Below are 22873 nucleotides of genomic sequence, written 5' to 3'. Positions count from 1 at the left end.
ATTAGTCTCCTGCCTAGGAAGGAAAACGGAACTGTCCAGAAGATGGTGTTTTCCCTGTGGAATTGCTCATCCCTTTTTCTTGTTTTTATCAGTGTTGCCCTCGTTTATCAAAACTCCCCACGACATCACCAGACGGACAGGGACAAAAGCACGGCTGGAGTGTGCAGCTGAAGGACACCCCACCCCACAAATCGCCTGGCAGAAAGATGGGGGCACGGACTTCCCTGCGGCCCGAGAACGCCGCATGCACGTCATGCCTGATGACGATGTCTTCTTCATTATGGATGTGAAGATAGAAGACATGGGCGTCTACAGCTGCACGGCACAGAACTCTGCGGGGTCGGTGCTTGCAAACGCCACCCTGACTGTACTGGGTAAGACGCATTAGTGCCCCGAGAGACCAAGTGGTCTGGATGGGATTGCTGTTCGAGCTCTTCAGCAGTTGCACATACAGCAGAGGGACAAAGGCGCAGTGCTCTGCATTAGTCTTGATTCATTCTTTTGCACTGTAGTTAACTAATGAAAAATACCCTGCTAATTAAGACAAGGAGCCATAAGGTGCATTTCCTCTTGTGCCAAGGAAGCCCATCCAACCGCCCTATTTGCTGTCTGGGAAAATGACTTTAAAAGGAAATTGCACTCCATCTCTCTTGCCCTGCAGAATAATTCACGTGTGTCAGCCACTGCCTCTTGTCCTCAGGGGTTTCTTTGATGGGAGGACTGACACCAACTGGTTATGGGAAGGCCTTGGTAGTGATCGCTAGATCTGTTGTGGTTTGCAGCCACCATGCTCCTGGGCACGTGGCCGCGTAGTGCATTGCTGTGTATTTATCTGCAGGAACATCGGTTACGTCCAATACTGTTAAAAATTATCTGTTGTTACACTCTCCCCAAGAATTAATTTCTGTGTTTATTCCCCTGCAGAGACACCATCTTTGATTCACCCCCTGGAAGACCATGTGGTGTCTGTAGGCGAGACTGTGGCTCTTCAGTGCAAAGCCACAGGGAGCCCACCTCCCCGCATTACCTGGCTGAAAGGTGACCAGCCCCTGATCGTGACAGACAGGCATCACTTTACCTCTGGCAACCAGCTGCTGATTGTTAGGAACGTTGTCTTGGAGGACGCTGGGAAATACACCTGTGAAATGTCCAACACCCTGGGGACAGAGCGAGCACACAGCCACGTGAGCATCTTACAGTCCCTCGGCTGTAGAAAGGACCGTACCACAGTGGGGATCATCACCATTGCTGTGGTGTGCAGCATCGTGCTGACGTCTCTGGTCTGGGTCTGCATCATCTACCAAACCAGGAAGAAAAGTGAAGAATACAGTGTCACCAACACAGGTAGTTCTAGTCTCCTGCTAAGGCTTTCTCTAAACTTTTGTGCTGTCAGATTTCCCACCGAGGCTGAATTGGCATGTCAGTAGCCACACAATCGCACTGGAAAAGCAGTTGGCTTATCTCTGTGGTTCTCTTGGCTCACAAAGCTGGAATCAGCTTTCACTTGCCGTTGAAGCATGTTCAGAGCTGCATTCCTACCCTTGGCTGGCTCTTCAGAAAGGTCTTTTTCACTTGGCAGTACTTTCACCCATTGCTTTGCTACTTTGATTTTCCATGACCATAAATGATAACTCTTGAGTCAGTCTGCATTACGTCCACGATGCTGGGAACCTGTCTCACTTGTTGGGAATCTGTATTTTCAAAGGTTTTGTATTCAAAACAGAAAAATTGGACTTTGAAGCTGGAATGCCTTTTTCCATGTTGCCTGTAAGACCTGTCGTAGCGCTGCTGATGAGGGGCATCCCTCACTTTTCAGGGGGAGAAGCAGTGTTTATTGCTTCCTGCTGATCTTCAGAGGGGATAATTTGGTGCTGAAATAAGTGTTGCAGTGAGAATAACTCTTCTGCCTTCAACATTATACAACCTCTGAACAGAAGGATGGAAGAACCAGCCTAAAGCTTGCCACCCTGCTGGGATTTGCAGCCTTCCTATATTACACTTAGCTTTAGATACAGTACAACATAGATTTTAAAGTCATGGACTAGGCAGGAAGTCTTGGATACCATATGACCAATGCGATGTGTAAGTGGGGTTTTTCTCCCCCTTTTTCCCAGTCCTGAAAGCCTAGGCCTTCCTGCCTAGCATAATTGAGTGAGTTTGTATGACAGGGAAAACTGAATTGGAGAGAGCCAAGGAGAGCTAAGGGGTTTAAACTTACTTGCCTGCTGAAGTGAATCGAAGACTCTGTTCTCCAGAAATCTTTTACTCATGACTTTAGGAGACAGAGGACTCGAGTCAAAATGAGGTACTCTGAATTTCAGGGGAAAAGGAAGGATGTACTTGTTCTGAAGAGACAGTTCCACCTCCACCTACCTTGTACTGACTATGCCAAATGCAAACTCCCCAAATGCCTTTATCAGCACTGTTATCTCACAGCTTTAAGCTTTGAAAAATCAGGACTGAGGCTTCTGAGGAGAATGGAGTGTTTAGGCAGTTCAGTTTCCACTGCATCCACAGAAAATACCAGTTATAGATCTGGTCCCAAATCCCTCTTGAAAATGTGATTTTATATGCCTTTGAAAACAGAAGCCTTTATATCCAACCAGGAACTGACATTTCTCTGCTCCCGTTACTCTAGATGAGACTATTGTGCCTCCTGACGTGCCGAGCTACTTGTCTTCACAAGGGACTCTCTCTGACCGGCAGGAAGCCGTCATCCGAGCAGATAACCAACAGCCTAATGGGCACATAGACAGCAATGGTGAGAACCCATTTAATTATTTTTTTCTGTAATGCTGTATCTGAATTTGATAGGAGGAGGGAGAAATCACAGTACAAAGTACTTCTGTGCTTGTTATGAGTTATCTGCAAGATCTTCATAATGAATTCTCTAGCTACTGCATTTATGCAGAACAAGGATCTGTCTTTCAGTTCACAAAGCTATCCTCTCCCAGTAATAAGTGTTCATACAAGCAGAGTGCTTCAGAAACTGCTCAGTCAGGCCCTAAGGATTATTTTTTTGCTAATTTTGGATTAGTTCTTTGGCACCAGAGTTACCTGCAGTTAAGCTGTACTAGAAAATACATTAGCATTGCCTGTCCCTGCCTTCAGGCTTAGAAATTAAATGCTGGGATTTTACAGTATTTAAACACAGCGCGTTATGAAGGAAAAGTTAAGAGTTCTGAACAAAGATTCTCCTGAGATTGCACAGCGTTTATTCTGTTAAACATTAGCTTAAAATTATCTATCATCTCCATTGCTATTTTTTCTCCCTTTCGCAGCTTTTACAGTAGAAATAAGACTAACAAGTCGTTCAGCTGAGAGCAGATGGTTGTAATCTTTAGCCAGATGGTTCGTTTGTTACAGGTATGTGTCAGACTGATGCTGGAAGGTGTCCAGATGTTGAAGCTCCCACCACTGTAGGCTGCAGACAGCCAAAGCTGTGTATCGGCTATAATAAAGACACTTGGAAAACTGAAGACATGGCTGATGGAATGCTTGTTCCAGATAAGACAGGTACAAAACCCATTAATCTGGAAAGGTATTTCGTGTTTGTACAGATCAGAAAGCACTCCAAGTCAGGCAGCATTAACACAAGAAATTGTTACCTTCAGAAAAAAAACCCCAGAATGATTCTCAGGTGTGAGCACAGTAAATTTACTTTCTCCTGCTTGCTTTGATCCTCTATCAAGCTTGGATAGTTTGAATTCGAGCAACTGTCAGAAAGAGGCAGGCTAAAGCTCACGATAGCCATTGCTTGCAGCTGGCTGATCGGTATTTCCATTTGAGCTATTCCTAAAATGTGACAGCACTTTCAAACTGAAGGGGTTAAACGTTTTCATGGTCTTTAAAGGGGCTGTCAACTTAAAAGCTCAGCTTTTTTTTAATTTTCAAAATTTAAAGGTTGTTTTGGGCACTACACCTGCCTCTGCTCTTTGCCAGTTTCTTGGGTGTTACACTCATACTTAGCTATTTTTAGAATGTGTTTTCTGTTCTCATGCTGTATTGTAACATCCACAGAAAAACAGCCAGTGAAAGAAATTTTCTCTCCAGGAGAAACTGTAAAGTTTAATAATGGAAAGTTGTTGAGTGCACTAAGGAAATGAACTTTCAACATTTAGAAACTCCTTCCCGCTTGCTTCTTTGAATTCTGCTCCTCTGTTATTTCCGCTGACAGTAATGACATCTCTTGAGGTAACAACATGAGTTGACAGTGATCCTTGTAAAGCAGCAGCACAAAAATAAGAAAGGTAACTTGGTATTTTAAAGCAGCTACAGGAAAGTTCCACTTTATATTTCTACCCTGACTAGAAAGTCTGGAAAAGGAAGTAAGTGCACAGTTTATTTAAAAACAAGAAAGTCACAACTTCTTGGGAGTAAAAAAAGCCAGCTACTAAACCTTTAGTGATAGCTACAGAGTTCTGAAAAGCACAGGTATTTACTAGCCCTGTATAAACCCGAGAAATGTCCATATTACTTAGTGAGATTCCCACACTGCCGAGGAACAGAGGAGCTCAACAGCTGCCTTTTCCTTCTGCAAGTTGTGTGCTTCAGTGCCGACAGCTTCCAGCTGGTTCATCTTCGTTTGTCACTGTTTTCCCTTCCCCCATTAAAGGCTATGGCCTGCCAGTTGTGTGCACGGACTGCAGCGGCAGCACGGACAGCATGAACCTCCACATTTACCCCAAGGAGTCGGAGTACTACTCGGAGAGCCTTAAGACTATGGATAATACCTACCCAAACGCACTGAGCAGGAAGAGGGGTGCAGGCACCAGCCTCCTTCATCCTCAGCCGTGCAACGGGATTGCCAGCGGCAAGAGGATGGAAACAGACGGGACCCTCTACCCCAGCAACCACGACAGAATAAGACCTGGCAGCATGACCAGCCCGCTGCTTGCAGACAAACAGGGTATGTCTTTCCTTGGGGATGTGTCTCTCCCCAGATGCAATATGGTGATAGCATATTGCTATCTGGGTGATAGCAGAGCCCTGTTTTCTCCGTCAGCTTTTGTAACTGGCTCAAGGGCAGGAACGATAGCGGCAGGGCTGGTTTTATGCGGAACGCTGGCAGGCTGAGCATCAGCTAACCGCGCTGGTTCTTTGGTTTCTTCTTGCAGGCTCTTCACAAACCGTAGCAAAGCCTTCAGAGCTTAACAACCTTAACTTGGTGAGAGCTTCACCAGCAGGAGGGTCGTTAAAGCAATTGAACGTGCTTCCTGAAATTTCCCCGACACTACTGGATCTGCAGAGCGAAGCAGAGGTGAAACAGGCTCTCCTCTCCAACGGCTACGCGCCCAAGCTGGGCGACTCCCTTCACGAGCTGAGGCCACCGAACGGATCGCTGGACTGAGAGGACAGACTGCCATGTGCAAATTAACAAACGTGCTATTATTTTTTTTAATTTTTTTTTTTTGCACAGAGTATATAGGCTACTTACTTCTACCTCAAATCTTGAACTGATGACCTGTCAAAGGCAAACAACTGAGGTATGAGAAACAAGCTTGTATGGGGAACAAACTCCTGTTCGAGCGTCATCTGTTTGTACATAGTTTAAAACTTCCCTGAGAAGTATGAAGCGTTCAAAAGTTGACTTGCATATGAAGCACATAAATGCAAGGGATTATTGTGTAAAGAGAAAAGTATTTGATACAATTGTACATAAGAGTTTTCATATATAAATATATATATAAATATATATATATCTTTTACAGAGGCTATTTTAATCTTTAGTGCATGGAAAACTGAGTGAAATTTTACAATTTTGGCAATATTGTTTTCAGTATCAGGTTGCTGTTAAACTTTGTGAGAGAAATAATTCTGGTGCCTTAAATGCATAAGCAGAACTTTAAAAAGCCAGACTGTTCCAAAGGGATTGTCCTCTTTTCAATGGAAGTTCCTTTAAATCAAGTATCAGTTGGGTTACTTAGCACAAATTTCTTTCCCCTTTGAAATTTATTGCACTTAACACATCTAAACAGAGATCTTCAACTGTTACAAATGAAGTTTATAGGAAAAAAAACCCATGCAGTGAGAAATTATGTAGCAACCTGATTTTTTTCCTGTTGGTGGAAGAACTTAAATTCCATTACTTTTCAAAACTGCATAAAAATTAGTATTTGAACTGTGACTGCATGATGTTAGAGTGGACCACACAAGAGGCACTAAATAATTCCGCAACAGTGCAGAGCTCCAAAACACCCGGACAAAAAGGCTGTCTTGATTAGTGAGCGGTCATTACCAAAATAAATAATTCATGCAGTGAACAGTGGGGTGGTCTCATATATTGCACCGGTCATAAACCATCATAGCAGGAGGCGTTACCTGCCCGTATACGCTGTTGCAGCGCTGGTGGCCTGCGGACATTTCCCTCCCAAAGGGATGCAGCTTTACCTGTGTCGGTGCATACAGCAATGCAGCCTGGCCCCATTTAGAATAACCTGTGCTGGTATAATGCATTTTCACACCCAAATACATCTGTTCTGGGTTTGAAACCACACAGCTGTTTTGACATCAAAACTCAAATCGCACTCCTAAGCTGACAGCTGTACTGTTAGTTCATCTGATACTTTTTTTTTCTTTTCCCTGCACCAAAATGTCACGCTTTCTTGTTGAACACGATTGCCCCCATCTGCAGCCAGACTCTTTGTATGCGAATATCTGCTTCAAAGGAATTTTGCTGCTTTGGGCAGCAATTGTGGGCTAGTCAGAAATACAGTCATTTAGAAGGGAAACTGTTTATGGTTGAACGTACTCTGTTAAATGGAAGTGTCCCAAGTATTTTTATGTGGTCTTTTAAGTTCATCCATGAATGGAGGGGGAAAAAGAAATACCCACATTGGTCAAACAGATCTTTGTCACTTCTGACTTCACTATGATGCTATTTATAGAAAGGCTGCTTTCCGTTGGTGTTGGTACCTGTGGATGGAGGACTCCCTTCCAGTTACTTGTAATTTGAGTTCTGCTAACATGAGGTTGCTAACTCTGGTGATGACTACTTTGGGGGAAGATTTATTTGGGGGGGTTGTTACTTTTTTTTCCTTAGGAGCAACTCAAATGCCAGGTCCACTGAGGCTGAATCTGGTGGAAATCCACCTTTGCTAGTACTGTGGCTCAGAACAAGCATCAGAAACCAGGGCAGAACCACGTTGTTGACTGTTCAGCTCCATCGCTTTGGGCTCTGCCCAAGAGCTACTGTGCCTGTGGGGCTCCAGTGAGCAGCTGTGTGCTGCCCCCTCCTTTTATTACAGGCTGGTCCCCTCCAGCTGTACCCTGAGCAGCCACCACCCTGTAAGGGCCAGTCCTGTCACCGTTGCCCAGTGGCTGATGGCAAGTTGGGCTGTAGGCTGGCCAGCCGAACCTGACCTGGGTGCAGCGAGGCACAATTCAGCCAGGTTACCTGTCTGTACCAGTCCCTGACTATTGACACATTTGCACTTTGAGACAGGTGGTGAGTTACGTTGAGTGCCAAGTTTATTCAAAGCAAAGGAAATGGATGTTAGAAAATTATTAAACCCAGTGTAATTTTCCCCTTTACTCAAGGGAAAAGTACACTTCAGAACTGACGTGCAAGGTGAAAACAGTGGAACCGGGGCCACAGGGAAGATGGGAGTGATTCAGTCGACTCATTTGGCTGGTGGACGTGTCATCACCATTGCAGATACAAAGCATATTTGCCACATTAACATTTGAAAATAATGTTTCTGAATAAAGTTAACTGCCTAATGTTATGACTTCCACTAAATATGTGAATTTGCTGCTTCTAAGAGGCAATGTGAAAGAGGAAGTATTACTTTTGTGTACAAAGTTATTTATTTATTAGAAAATTTGGTACAATGTTGTACATTGAAAAACATGTAAGATATTGAAGTGTCTAACAAATGGCATTGAAGTGTCTTTAATAAAGGTTCATTTATAATATTACAGCTGCTTTGTTGAGAGTGTGGTTTTGGGAGTTTCAGCTGAAAATTAAATAAAATTCTAATCCATGGCTATACCCTTTTCTGTCTTTCTCGGATGAAAAGGCAGACTAACTGCCAAAATCGCCGCTGCTGAAATTGGAGCCGCAGCTTTCCTCTGAGATGCTCTAGGTCAGCACAAGGTGCTGGGGTAGGAGTTGGGGCTGTAGGGAAAGACACAGTGAAGAACTCGTGAGAAATACTTGAGCAAGTTGCTGTATTAGAAATGTATCTGGCCAGGGCCCTGATCTTGGCACTGAACAATGGAACGGGGGGGTGTGAGTGTGTGTAAGTATGTAAGAAAAATGGGCACCAGGCTCAGCTGCAGTTGTGACCACTTCTGGCTTTCTCAAACCCAAACCTCACCCCATATGGAAATTCCAGAGGCAGCTTTGGAGATAAGCTTGAATTCTTCCTTTAACTAAAAAAAAAAAAAAATCTCAATTCAGTTCCTGTATATTTTAAAAAAAATTTAAAAGTATTTCCTCCTCCAAATTACGACTTCAGGTATAAAGCAGATTTTTCTGAGTGAAAGTCCCTTAACACATGTAGGAGTTAGTTAAAATATTTTAAAAATGGAAAAGAAAGAGCCTTTAAGAGGCTGGTGCTTGGTCTGAGATTCAAGTTTTGTTATTCCACATTATCCCAGTAATGGGCTAAAATTAATTTTTCAAGTTTTGGTAAACTTGAAATAAAACAGCGCTAAACCTGAAGGCACGTGGGCAGTAGGAGAAAAACAAACACTTTTTTTTTTTTTTAGGTCTTCACCCCACAGAGCCCCATAACCAAAAGTAATTTTTTTCAGCAGGATGAGCCAAACTGGTGTGTGCAGAGCAGCCCCCCCCCCCCCCCCCCCCCGGTGCCCTTGTCCTTCCTGCAGCACAGGGGAAGGGGAAGCACCAGGGGGTCCAGCTCTCCCCCTGCCCATTAGGTTTGCTAAAACAATTGGGCTAGTTTTGGGGTGGTTTTTTGTTGTGTTTTTTTTTTTTTTTTAAAATTTAAAAAAAAAGAGCAGTGATGACAAAAACTGATTATGCAAATATTAAGTAAAAACAACAAAAATGCAGCATTTGGACCCAATGACTGACTTAGAGGCATGATTATTTTCAGCTCAAGTAATTAAATGCACCAACTGCAGTGCTAAACCTCTCATCATGTTTAAAGAGCTTTCATAGAAAATATAAGTTAGCTTATAAGACACCATAATAAATCTTACTCCCAAAGCCCCTAAAATTGGTTCTGCTCTCTCTCTTTCTCTCTCTCTCTCTATATATATATATATTAAAAAACACTTCATAAAAGAGACAACCTTAAAGTGCTGCTGCACCATGCCATGGAAACGGGTAGAATTAACAAGCCAATACAGGACTTGGCTGAAATTCCCCATTGTAACTGAAGATTATTTTTAAGAATTATCTCCTTTGTTCTGTATGTTTTACTTGTTTGCCAATTATTTTCTAAAATATAATAAATATAATTTTTTGGCCTCAAAAAAAAATGTAAGCCTGCAGGGGGGGGGAGTGTCAGGCCTTGCATGTCATGGAGAGAGCGAGAGAGTGTGTGTGTGTGTGTGTGTGATTGTCCCCCCGTGTGTGGTTCCCCCCCCCCCAATCATTCATGCACTGACCTGATTTGGCTTTTCTTCTCCCTACACCCGTATGTTCCTAATGAGGAGAAGAGCCTCAAATTCCAGCAGCCCAGGGCACCATGTCACACTGGGTCCACTTCAGTTGACTCAGCAGCGTTGCGATAACTCGGAAGGAGCGTGCGCAGACCAGCAGGTGCACACGTGTGATGGCACCAGGATGCCTCAGTGCTGCTATGGCTGCATGAGCTGGGCTCTGCCACCCCTCTCACGCCTGACAGCCGGGCACTCACGGTGCACTGAGTCCCAGCACCCAGCCGCCCTGCGCACCACGGCACGGCTCATCGCACAGCCCCGCGGCAGCCAGCACCCACCACCTCACCCCCAGGTGCGAGGGGGCCCTCGACCTCCAAGCATCACGACTGAGCCCAGGGCAAACACGTGAACCTCTCGCCCCACTGCACGGGCGCAGCCCCAGGAGGGCCTGTTCGGTGCGTGCCAAAGGCGCTCGGTGCAGCAGCTCGGCTGTGTCTGCCCAGGTGTCCCCACGCAAACACCCTCCCCATTGCTTGAAAAGGTTGCACCACTACCCGAGTCGCTGGTGTAAACTTGGGGTCCCTGCCCCAGGCTCCGGTGATAATTTTGAGTAATTTCAATCAGGCTTTTTCACCGAGCTTGTCCCTGCACCATTTTGGCCACTGCAGCTTTTCTCTCCTAACATGAGAGCAAGAGCAGAGGTTTGTTCCGCCTGCCAGCAGCCCCCTGAGAGCCCTCAGGATCCATCCGTCCGTCGCAGGAGAACTTGGGCGCTCTCCCTGCCTTGCCTTCCCGGCCTCCCTCCTGGGCTTTGGCATTCCCAGCTCCTTCAGCTGCTGAGGGAAGAAGACCAAAAGAAGGCAGAGCTGCATGTCTTTGCACAAGCACAGCTGTAAAATAATACGAGCCTGTGCTTTTACCAGAGAAATGTGAGTCTAATTAATAAAGCTGCACTGGCTACCACACAGGAATGCTTGCTGAGCACCTGTAGGTATAAACAGGAATATAAACTTTCACAAATAAGGCTCAACTCAGAAACAAATGGATTATTGTCTTTTACATTCCCCCAACCTGGAATACTTTCAGTGCTGTTGGAGGGCAGCAGGCTGTAACTCTATCAGCCCCTTCCCCGACCAGAAAAACCCTCCCTCTGTTACGAGGCAGGTGCCACTGAATTATGAAAACTCGCTTTATTTCAGCCTCCCCTCTCAGCCCACGATCTGGAGGTTTGCAAAACATTTTTCCCTGCAGGAGTTCTAATAACGCCTTTCTCAGCCACCGTAATTAGCTGTTTACCTCCCAAACATGACTTTTTTGGCACAACTCTCACAATGACCTCACTTTCCATGCAAGAAAATTTCATGTTTGGGAAATCGGATTATTGGAGGATTTACTTTTCTTTAACGGTGAAAGCGGCTCTCAGCCTGCTGAACAGCTGCTGCAGTACGGCGAGGGGCGGCAGGAGGAAGCTGCGTTCGCGGGCGGACTCAGTCCAGCTCGGCGGCTTCTCCAGCTCTTCGGCGAGCACCAGCAGGAGCGGCCGCGCTGGGTCAGAGCAGCCGCGCTGGGTCAGAGCAGCAGCTGGCGAGTCTTCTCGTATGTCCCCAGGAAGATGAAGCCTCCCAGGCTGATGGCCGCCATCCGTGGGACAACACCTGCGAACAAGCTGAAGGCAAAGGAAAGGCAGTTTCAGAGGATGAGCAGATGCTGCATGGCTGGCTGCAGGAGCTCCAGAAAACAAAGCCAAAATAAATTCTCTCTTGCTGGTTTCTTAAATCCCACCCCACTGCTCAGTGAAGGGACCTGTCTGGGCTTCCCTAACAGAGTACTCCCATGCTTGGTGATTTTTAACCCCTTTCCACACTCAGCTGCACAGCTAAGGTGCAGGAGGCTACGGGCCACATGCAGAAAGAGGAGCTCAGACACGTCCCCACGAAGGATGGCGGACAGATGGGAAGTGTCCCATCCTCTGCTGCCCCCACCCAGCCTCGGGAGAGGGACCCCCCTCTCTCCAGGAGCTCCCCTGCTGCAGAGACAGCCCAGCTCACCGCAGCGGCTCATTCCCAGTCACATCCAACGGGGCCAGCAGGGAGGGTGCCGGAACGGCTGTGCGTTCAGCTGCCACAATTTTTAGGTGCCTGATCCTAATAGTTCTTGAAAGTTAACAGGAAACTCGTGCAAAGCCAATTGCTCGACACATCTAAGCTCATAGTTGGTTTAACAACTTCAGGCTAGGCCAATGTATCCTCCCAGAGGATTACAGGCTTCCTTCATTGCAAGCAAGGATTAAACATTAGGCTTGAATCTGTTTGGCATCTCCCTTCTGATCTATCACCCGCACAGCAGGAGCCCTTCGCAGCATGCTCTGGCTGAGCTCCGCAGGGATACTGTCCTCGGCTTTTTCTGAACGCTGCAGGTCCCTGCTAGGAGCATGTCCACATTGAGACAAGGTGCAATCCTGGTGAGATCGGGCTGCGCGGGAGACGCATGCGCTCCCAGGGATGCTCAGGAGCTCTGCTCTGCTCCCTGCCTGCGCTCGGCTACTCACGCTGTGCTGGGGAAACCTCTGGCTGCAGTAACTCCAGTTTTCGCTGTAATGAGCTTTGCTAAGGAGCCTGGAGCACACAGGCAGATGGAAACATTTTATGGCTTTACTAGACAGCAATTGGGTCTATTACCATAATGACAGCTTTAAAACAGAGTAATTTGTACAAGGCATGTATGGACAGAGTGCTGATAGGGTAAATCCTATGGTGCAGCATCGCTCTCGAAACACGCACCATCCTTCTCCTGCTGAATTAGGCAGCCCTCATTACAGCAGCAGTGGCAGACGTTCAGTTACAGAACAGCCCACTCGAGACACAGCTATTACACAAACAGGGGCAGATAACTGAGTTACCCAGAAGCTGCATCCCTGGCAACCTCTGTTACTAACCATCACTTCCAAGAATTCTGGTCCTGCTCCCCCCACAGTTTCCCTTTCCCTCTTGCCACCCATGGTCTCTCCAATCCACGTGTTGCTCACGGGCTCACTTCTGCAGGAGGGCAGAGCCGAATGGCTCCGGGCAGCCCCGAATCTGGAGAGCTGAGCTCTGCTGCAGGCCTGATCCAAACTGATCTCCTGCAGGGCCACACCTGCCCTCCTCCAGATGAGATCAATTGGAGTTTTTATTGCTGGCCCCATCAGAAGTCGCTCTGGTGGGCACAGGTCTGCTATCTTCTGATACAGTAGTATTTGCTATCTGTCTGTACAGATTTCACCTGGCACCCTGTCACTCCTCTCTCCCTGCCTGGGTTTTCCCTTTTGCTTAGTCAACTCTCCCAGTTACCGGTGGGATCCAGCACCGAGGGCTGGAGGGCTTCACGCCCGACCTCCCGGCACCTGCAATAACCGCACAGCAGGTCAGTGACCGGCAGAGACCAAACGCAGGCTGTCGGGTACAGACACATCACGCCCTCCCCAGCCGCACGAGGAACGGCTCGGCAGGAGTCACGAATCCAGGAATCATGTTTAAATCCCATGGCAAGGCCTGGCTGCAGGTGTTAAACCCGCACCGTGTGCCCTCCTCCACCACGTGCATGCCCTCCAGAGTGCAGCTCTTTGTTTCAGGGTTCCCAGCAATACACCTAGTCCCACGGTTCCAGCACCGAAGGTGACATTTTTGGGCAACAACTCGGCAACCCAAAGCAAATTCTTTCTCAAAAGAGGCTAACCAGGGCTCCAGTCTAAAGTTACCCTTCGGAAAAGGCACTGCTGTGCCTGGACACAATAGAGAGGCCAGTGCTGGAAAAGGCGCTGCGTGCTCAGCCACAAAACCTCTGTATTACACCTCGGACCAAAGAGGTGGCCACGCTCAGAAAAAAAATCGGTTTTATCTGACTACAGCTTTGCACTGAGCTCGCTCCTGCAGGCAGCTTGTGCCCCTGGGCACAGGGGCTGCTTTCACCACTCGCATTGGTGAGATCAGGCTCTGGAGAGCAGTGGTTAGTGCCTGCCATGCCACGTCCACCCCAACCTAGAAGCTCATCCAAGGAACAGGACACCCGGTGCAAACCACCAGCTCTGTCCCCAGCTACACACAAGCTGGGACAAGCCATCTCACCAGATTCATCAGTTAAATAACCCTCGTCTTTCTCACCAATGAGTTGTGAAGCTTCATCCATGGCTTTCAAATGTCACCACCTCCTTGCAATGAAAAGCAGTCGGACAAGATGTAAACCTGTTTTCACACCAGTGCCTGGCAAGAGCGAAGAGGCGCACAGATCCGCTCACCCTATCCCTACCCTACACCTCCCGCCGCAGGCCTGGCTCTCCCCAGACAGAAAGGGATGTGATACTTCTTGGCGTGAAGCAGAGGGATTTACTAGGTGCAGACCAGGAAGCTGAGCCCTGCGCTCTGGTTTTAATAAGGTGGCAATAAGCAATGCATCTTTCTGCCCTCAGAATTCCTCCTCTTCAAGTATGAGATTTATTAGAGGAGCCATAAATCATTTCAAGTTGCAACTGGCCAAAAAAGCCCGACATTTTTATTGTTTTTGATTAATAGATTTATAATTGGCAGCAGGCATGGCAGCCTCAGCGTTTATTTTTCCCAAGACTTTCTTCCTTTTCCTTGCAGCTGACGCAGCTTGGCCTCCTTTACACGTTACTTTTTCTCCAGATCACTTATTGTTTTGATTTCAGTTGAATTGTGTTCCCTTTGGTCCTAGTCCACGGGTACTATCTTTAGGCAGAGTTTAATTTTGGGTTGTTTAGAAAAGGGCACTGCTGAAACACCCTGAAAAGAACACAAACATACATTTTTATTTTCTGGTGCTGGCTGGGGAAAGGGGGAGGTTTCCCCAGCCAAATCCATGCCTCTTCACACCCTTCAGAGCTCAACTTCCATCAGCCACAGACATGGTCTCACTTCTCCCAGTCCCTTTCAAATCCCTAGAATACACCAAGCCATGTAGGACTCAAAACTTGTCCACCACCAGGTCATCTCAAAGAGCAAATCTGAGACAACCCATCTCTAAGCGCTGCCGGGGGGCACAGCTGGACGTCTTCCTGGAATCGGTGTTCAGGAACTTCCTGCAATTTGTTTTGAATTATTTCCCACATGTGTAGAAAGAGGATTGAACTTTTATTAGTTGGGCGAGCAGAGATCAGATGTTAAGAGAAAACTATCTCCCGCAAAGCTGCGATGTGCATGCTGCTTCGAGCAACAGTTTACAAATGTTAAAACAGCACCCTAAAAGTATTGGCCACATCAAGCAGATTAAAAACCTTTGAGAAATTACAGTGAAAAGCCCCAAGTAAAACTTAAAAAACCCCTCTGTTTCTCTTCCAGGCCAAGGGCAGGTGGGACACAAACCTGACCGAAGGAAGCATAGGCTGAACCTCAGGGACTGGAGAAGTTAAAGATGTATATTCACTACAAATGGCCAATAACTGGTCTAACTCGTGCACTCAAAGAGGACAAGGTAGCATAAATGAAGCAAGTGTCTGTAAAAATCAATAATAAGCTCGTGACACTTCAACATGTTCTACAAATGCTAGCAGAGGGCTTTTTGCTCACTACACCGCTCCAAGGTCAGAAGACCAACTCCCAGTCTCGGGACTGGGTAAAGCGAGGCAGTTAAGCGATAGGACCAACATCACCCCAGACTTCCCCGACCACTCAGCAGAAAGCCCAGAAGATGTCTGTACCCCAGTCACAGGAGGAAAGCAGCCAGAGAGCTGCTCTGCGGCTACTCAGACTTACTCTTTGCACTCAAGCCTGTCTCAGAAAACTTACATTTTTGCAACAAGTGCCTTCCTGGAGAAATCCAAGCGGGTACGTGCTCAAGCCCAGACCTGACGGGAGGCTCAAAGGACAAGTCAGGGAGCACACAGCTCGCTTCCTTCTGCTTCAGCTTGTCCCTGCTGCTGCCACCAATCTAGCATCATATGCTCCCATCACGCTTTGCAGTAACAACAGTGAATATAAAGGAACAGAGGAGACCTTGCTGGTGTTTTCAAATCAGAAGGAAATTGCCAGGAGGAGGAAAAGCCTATCCGTAAGGGACACATGGCTCCCGTGTTGACCTTCCCTGATGTCTCAGGAGGGGTGATTCACACACCTCAAGATCAGTCTGTTGCACTCACTGCCACAAGACAATATGCAAAGTTTAAATGGATACAAAACACAAACGCACACATTCACGGAGAAAAGTCCATTAAACACAAAGCCACCCTTGCCTCCAAAGCCTGGACCTAAGCTTAGAGATTGTACCATGGATAAACCCCCAACAACGCCCCGTTTCCATGCTCTTCCCCAGACATTACTCGCAGCCAGTGCTAAAGTGAGGACACTGACCTCCCTGGAGGGACCTTCTTGTTCCCAGCTACCTGAGACCTGCTCCCTGGCCACATGTACAGCAAAAGTCTTTTCGGTATGACAGGATTTAAATATAAGCAGACCATCCCATCCTCTCCTGCCCCCACAACACGAGATGTGCTTCTGCAGCATGTCCTTACCCTGACAGGCCTTGTGTCCTCCAGATGCCACCGAGGGCAGCCAGAACATTCCCGCTAGCGTTGCTGGAACCAGCCTGCACCACAGAAAGGGACATAGATTGGAAACTGTTGGCAGAGAGGTTTAGTTATTTACTGAGCTCCCTGTCCCCAGTTAGTGCTACTTTACAGCAACTACAGACATCCTAACGTCCTCCTTACCCCAGGCACAGGCAAAAGCTCCTTGTCTCTAGGAATAACACAAAGGCCAGAAAGGGAAACTGAGGCACAGAAGAAGAAAACGATCACTCCAAAATCACAGAGCTGGTATCCAGTCCTTTTCTGCACTACGCTCAGCTCTACATTCAGCAACTGACACTGGAGTAAGAATTTAATAAAAACACACTCTCAAAGCACCAACAAACAACTTTGCTGGTCACTGCAAGGGGATTTACACGAGATTTTCTTAAAAAAAAAATCACAAGTAGTATATTGCATGTGAAAATTGCCTTGAGAGCAAAACAAACAGCAGGACTACAGACAATTAAATTACACGTGTGATCTAGTTAGTGAGAGATGACTAATACAAAGACGCTGTCTGAATGGTCTCAGAACACCCCAAAGCACCATCATTCCCTTACCAACGCTGACCTGGCTGCTCAGTGCAGCGGCACACAGAAATGAAACCCAGTTCCTACAGTTTTATCACCCACACTATCCAAAGGCAAGGAAGCCACAGCAGGTACAACACCTGGCAATGAGAGACACACAACACAGCAACATGGTGAGTGCAGATGTGCGTGACTCAGCCGGGGAGGTGCATGTCATCGACAAGAAACGTCCCCGTACTGAGGGACATGGGCAACAGGGTAAAAACCATCCACAGAAACTCCAGGATGCCTGACCTTTGCCAACACAACAGCTCTTTTCAGGGCAGGGAAAGGTCGAGAGCTTTTAGCTATGTGGTTGATTAGCTCTGCTCTGGGGTCAGCAAGATGATGACGGGAACACTAGACTTACTAGCAATTTAACTACTTACTAAACTTACTGATCTTATAAGCCATCTTCCTTCTGCTCTGGTTGGCTGATGTAAGCCATCATGATCTCTGTGCCTTAAAATTCTAGGACAGAAAATGCAGTGCCAAGCCCTCCTCAGAACAGACACACACAAACTCAAGCCCAACCATTACCAAAAAAACAGAGGGATAAATCCCTGATGGGAAGTTTAACTTTGGGCATCTGACTGCAAGGATTTTCTCCTAAAGACACTGCATGAGACTCTGGAAGTCTAGCACAAGCACAGGCCCTTCTCAGCTCCTTTGGGAAAGGACCAGAAGAGCGATAGAAGGAAAGGAACACAACAATTTCATTAGTTCTGCATGCAATACCTGTTCACATCTAATCCTTCCTTCGAGGACAAGAGCAGAAATCGTTATTAATAGGTGCTGGATTTGATTCTCTAATGACCATACAGAAACTCTGGAACTACCCAAGCCATTCACCTGCATGTCTGCTGGCCTCCTTCACTCTTACCTTTGCCAACATAATTCTTGTCTTCGCTACATCGAGAGGTGTGGTGACTGCAGCTGCAAATCCACCTGAGTAAATTAAAATACCAAACACAAGTGAGACATTGTTGGTTGAATATGAATGCCACACTGCCTATATAATTCCCATGGCCGTGGTCAACACTGCTCCATTATTAATACCTACAGTATGTTTCCTCATGTTAGAGTCCAGGTACATTTGCTGAAGGTCTGTACATAGAGCGTTTTATTCCTGTGCTGAGTTAATGAAAACAGCTCTATACTAGTTAACTGTAAATCCAAACACACCATTGAGATTACTGTCCCTTTGTTTTGGACTCTGCACATATATGAACATACGAAGGTCATAAGGATAACAGATTCCACTTCCCACACCTAGGGACAAGTTTGAAAGGAAGAACCTGCTCGCTCTTTTGCAGAGATTGGAAAACAAGCTCGTCACACTGTGCTCTGCCTTGAGAATTAAAGTCTGACCATTCAATTGCCAAAAAGATAGAAAGAGAGGAAAGGTTCTCTGCATCTGAACCACACATGCTTCAGGGGCAAAGCTGCCCACAAGACACAGACAGACTAGATTTGGACTTCAACTGTTAGACCTGGGACTCTGTTTCAAGGGAGAAAAGACAAGCCAGTGTTTGGGACAGTGCTCATCTCCAATGTTTCAATCAGCTCCATTTTGGATAACAACAATGCAAGGCTGCCCAGGGGTCTTTGGAGATTGTCCGAAGTCTGCTGCCACAAGTGCCATCTTCTCCTCATGGGCATTTTTATTCTCTCTAATCACCCCCAAACTTCACCCGTGGAGCTCATCACTTTCACTCGGAGCAGCCAGCTCATCTGCGGCTTTCTTCCTGAAAGCCAGAAATCTTCAGCTTATCCATCTGCATGTCTCATCCACAAACCCGGGTGCGTCTGTCTCCATATTTTAACCCTGTGGCAACAGCCTGGCCTCTTGTGCTACCTAGGGACCAGCTTTGCTGCTTTTTCTCCCAGGCTCTTATTCCCTTTGCCTTATTTCCCCATCCTAAAATTAACTCTAATCTCTCTCTCCCTCCTCTGCTCACAGAATTTCAAGCAAGTAATTCATGCTGAGGAAGAGCCAAAGTGAAGGAAACTTTCAAAATGCAGGAGCAGCCCAGCAGTAAGTGAAGAAAGAAAGGGAAAGAAAGGCGGGGAAGAAAAGAAAGAGAGACTTGTTCTGAAATCTCTCTCACTTCTTCCTCCTTTTTTTTTTTTTTTCCTCTGGAGCTTGTATAAATCCTGTATCTGCTACAGCAGGGAACAAAGTGACTCCAAAGATTGAAGCCTACACTGTACCCAGGGAATAAGCTAAAAATAATCTATTTTCGGTCCAAGTTTTATGGAACGTAGAAAAATTGATCTGTTTTCTTGGGATGGGAGGGGGAAAGCACTAGTCCTAAAAATCTGTAAAGTAATGAAAAAAAAATCCATCTTCCCTACTGGCTGGTGTTTTTACCTGCATATCTTTCTCTCAATCACCTTAGCTTTAATATATTAAACCCCTGCTTTATGTCAGAAAGGGATCATGCCAGCTGGCACCCTACATTGACTTCTTACAGTTAATTAAGAACGTCCCATGGCAGTTGGGGAGATGCAGCAAGGCACACGTGCAGTCCCTTGGATCTCAAACAAGAATAGCAGGCAAGCCGGGTCAGCGAACAGCCCCAAACGCCAGGTTTAGCAGCAGCTTCTGCTCATGTAAGGTCAGCCCATCCGGTTCACTCTGCCGGAAGCTTTCTAGCAGTGATACCTCACTAAAAAGCAGAAAAATGGGTTGTATTCAAGAAGCCAAAGCAGAAACTATGAGCAAGTTAAACTAAATTCCAGCCCATTCTTGGACCTTCCTTAAGGTCAAAAATCTTTTTATTGTGAGCCAGTTTTTGAGTAAATGACCCAAAGGCTTTGAGAGAATAATCTGGTTAGAAACTTTGGTACTCATGTCAGCGATACATTTTTAGAACATTAAAAATAATCTCCATGGAAAATAGTGGCTTTACAAGTTTGGATGTAGAAGCCCTTCCTTTGCCCACAGACCAAGATAAAATTAAACAGTGAACCACATGGCTGCCAGGCCTGTGCCAAGCAAAAAATCTCAATGCATCACTCAGCTGCAGAGCTTACAGTAACACTTTAGTCTAACTTATTTCCCTTATCAGATCCCAGTATTTTTTTTAAGCATTTCTTCCTAACAGTTTCTTATTGGCAGAAGCTTCAATCTTGGCTGATAGAGTGATTAGAACAACACAATTTATCCTGATACGATGTTTCCAAATGCTTATCTGAAAGGTTTAATCAAGGCTGATTGGTTTTCATTTTTTTCCCCAGCTAACATCTGGATCTTTCACACTCTTCTGTTATTAACATTTCAACATTTCTTTTTTCATCACTGGGAAGTATTTGGAACAGATTTACCAATCAATTTAGAATGACAACAGCAACAATAAAATGCTTCATAAGCACAACAAGCAGCAGGATAGCGGCTAAATTAAATGCAAGTTTGTATATGCTTGACAAAAACACAAGATTAAAGCTAGCACTTGTTGGGAACTGCATTTTATTGAAGGCAGTAAGTCTGACAAAATTGATTAGCTCCAGCCTTAACCCTAAACATCCAATTTTAGAGTGACCTGTTCAATGTTAGTACACAGGTACCAAGAACAGGCTACAGCGCTAGCAGGTACTGCTCAGTCCCACCTACTGAACCGGGTGAAGGAACTTACCACATGACTGTTTCCAGTCATCAGATTAATACAGCAGATACAAACCTGTACAGCCAGAGACTACTCATTCAAAATAGGAGGGCCGTGCACTGCACTGTCTAATACACAGTAAGGCCTTACAGATCTTTAAATCAGTCCTTCAGACTATTTCTGCTGTCCCTGAGTTCTCCAAGAGCTGCCACATAAGGATGGAGTCTGCACAACTAGTCAGCAACCAGGAAAAGCAGGTATCAAAGTGTCAGGTGGGCAAGAAAGGCCCACACTCATCCAACCTTACACTCATAATCATTCCAGCTTCTCTGCAGAGCTGACAGAGAAAAAGTCACCTTTGCAGGCAGTCTGCACCCAGACAGACCAACTCACAAACCCACTCGTGGAGAAAGCTCCTTTCTCCCTGCCCTAAAGGATCTGGTAATGAGCTGCGCTCAGCAAGCAGGCATAAAGATGGATTTGCATATGAGAGAAGGCTTGTTAATACTTCTAGCAGAGTGACAAACACCTCTACTGGGAAAAGAAAACTTCAAGCAGTAGTGGAAAATTCATCACCTGTCTCCCAAGAAGTTACAATGGACACTGTATATTCACACATCAGCTGAGCAGCTAAAATTTACCAAGCTCAGGGTGTTAAACAGAAAATCCCTCTGCGACTCACAGTTTCCCAGTGACCAATTCTTGATGGAAGTGCTAGTGACAGACATCCGCAGAGAACGATTTACCTTTATTTGGCAGAAAGAATAAAGAGTCTTGAAAACTTAAGATATTCCTCTAGGTTCCTGCTGTCATTTCCTACCCTTTTTAGCTGTCATATGCAAATAAAAATTGAGAAGCATCAGACCAGAGTGAAATACTTCACCTGAGAACAATACATGACCCCAGGTCCTCACAGTAAGGTGGTTGCCTGCAGAATTTGCTGCTGATGCTGTAAGAAAATGTTTCACAGGTTCTTTGACACACACCTCAAATAAGATTCTATGAAGGAAGGAAAACAATTCTTCTTCAGTCCCTGTATCTTTTTTTTTCTGTACCATTTTAACTTCTCCACACCCTTTCTAAAGGCTTCAGGGAACCCTTCTAGCCATCACAAGGGCTCCTCCTGACTCTGTGCTTCTGTCATCTGGCCGCACCCCTGGCATCCTCTTCTGCAACATGAGCTCAGTTTGGTAGGTCAAGCTTGTTTCAAGAGACAGGAACTTGTGCTTGACTAATGTCCTTGTTTGAATTAGCCCATCTTAGGAGAAGAAAAAAAAATCCCAGTTGAGCTGTATTATTGCTTGTCTTCATTACCATTTTCTGTACTGACATCTGAAGGTTACCCAGGATTGATTCAGGATTGAATCCCAAATCCGGGTTGAAAAACTGAGTCGCACAGGTCCAACACTAAACGTCACAGCGTCCTTTTACACTCACTGATTTCCAAGTTCACAAATGGTCTTTTTCAGAACTCTTCAATCAATCTGTTCTTATTTGAACTTTCATTGTATTGATATGATGTTAATTTTTTTAAAAGAGAAGTTAATTCTGTTCCTTTATCACTATGGGAACACCACCTGCCAATGGTAGAGCAAAGTGATCCAAGAACCTCTTTGGATTTCAGCAGAAACACCAAGAGGCAAAGCACTGCTCCTCCAGCGATTTAACTAATTCAGGGTTAGAAGCATGGCCCAAGCAAACACTGCAGGGATATCTTGAGAACTACTCAAAAATTTATTCAGAGCTATAGAGTTAAAGAGGCTTTTAGACACAGTGTGTAATCTTGTCAGAGCTGATTAGATCAAAACAAAAGTGATGGGAAGTCTTCCCTGTTAAAGTGCAAAAAGCTCTTGTTAGTGCTTTATTATTCACTAGACTTGCACCTCCATTCTCGGTGCCTTTGTCACCACAGAGCATTAATTATTAACATTAAGCTACACTTTTTTTTTATGGTAGGGAGAAAGAAGACATCTTTAACTGAGGCAATTTTTAATCACATGAAATGGACACTCAGGTTCTCTGAGGCTAGACATCACCTTGCTGCTCCATGGCAGTACTTTGCTTTCCCAACAGCTAATACCGGATGGCAGGATTTCCTTGCCACCGGCCCACTTCCATGGAGGACTCAGGAAACCCACCCAGAGCTCTTCTGGGACAGCCTGCCCTGGTACGGTGCAGGGCTGGGGTGCAGTGGTCTAGCCAGGCAGCCTAAGCCCAGAGAAGACTCAAGCATGGAGTGCAACCACAATCACGCCTGGCCTGCCCTGCAGCATGGGGACACGCTTCCCTCCTCTGCCTCCAGCCTTACAAAGCCCGTGCCCAGATCTGGGCTGGTGGCCAAACAGCTCAGACACGAGGCCAGGTTTGGTTCAAACACAACCTCAGGCTTAAAATACTGCGTAGATCTACCCATGGGTTTCTCCCCACTGGCTGCTCAGATATCACCTTCTCTCACTCCTGGACTGCTCCAAACATCTCCTCTAGTTAAGACACAAGAGATGACAATAAAGCTGGACAAGGCCTCCAGGGATTAAATTATTAACAGATGAGACAGAGAGGAT

At 46.0% G+C, this 22873-nt stretch overlaps 2 protein-coding genes across 10 annotated transcripts in view; one reads left to right on the top strand and one right to left on the bottom strand.

Moving 5' to 3' along the window:
* LRIG1 (leucine rich repeats and immunoglobulin like domains 1) overlaps window positions 1-7920 on the top strand; it is a 94856-nt gene extending 86936 nt beyond the window's left edge. Inside the window, 6 exon segments of the mRNA XM_075762380.1 lie at window positions 93-374; window positions 925-1344; window positions 2639-2761; window positions 3349-3516; window positions 4616-4909; window positions 5118-7920. Of these exon segments, the coding sequence (XP_075618495.1) occupies window positions 93-374; window positions 925-1344; window positions 2639-2761; window positions 3349-3516; window positions 4616-4909; window positions 5118-5350 (1520 nt within the window). The 3' untranslated portion in view covers window positions 5351-7920.
* Window positions 7921-10751: 2831 nt separating this feature from the next.
* The window catches only part of SLC25A26 (solute carrier family 25 member 26), an 87254-nt gene continuing 75132 nt past the window's right edge, over window positions 10752-22873 (bottom strand). For 3 of the 9 annotated variants that reach the window (XM_075762382.1, XM_075762384.1, XM_075762389.1), the window contains 3 exons: window positions 17588-17652; window positions 16079-16152; window positions 11033-11242 (listed from right to left, as the gene is read on the bottom strand). In XM_075762382.1, coding sequence (XP_075618497.1) covers window positions 11146-11242; window positions 16079-16152; window positions 17588-17652 — 236 coding nt within the window. In that variant the 3' untranslated portion in view covers window positions 11033-11145. Of the gene's footprint in view, window positions 11243-16078; window positions 16153-17587; window positions 17653-22873 lie in introns of all 9 variants that reach the window. The other 6 variants (XM_075762387.1, XM_075762388.1, XM_075762381.1 and 3 more) reach the window with 5 other exon arrangements.

The sequence above is a fragment of the Balearica regulorum genome, chromosome 10 (genome assembly GCF_011004875.1).
Source record: "Balearica regulorum gibbericeps isolate bBalReg1 chromosome 10, bBalReg1.pri, whole genome shotgun sequence".
Lineage (NCBI taxonomy): Eukaryota > Metazoa > Chordata > Aves > Gruiformes > Gruidae > Balearica > Balearica regulorum.
Note: the sequence above shows the minus strand (reverse complement) of the source record. Positions and strands in the feature narration are given on the sequence as shown.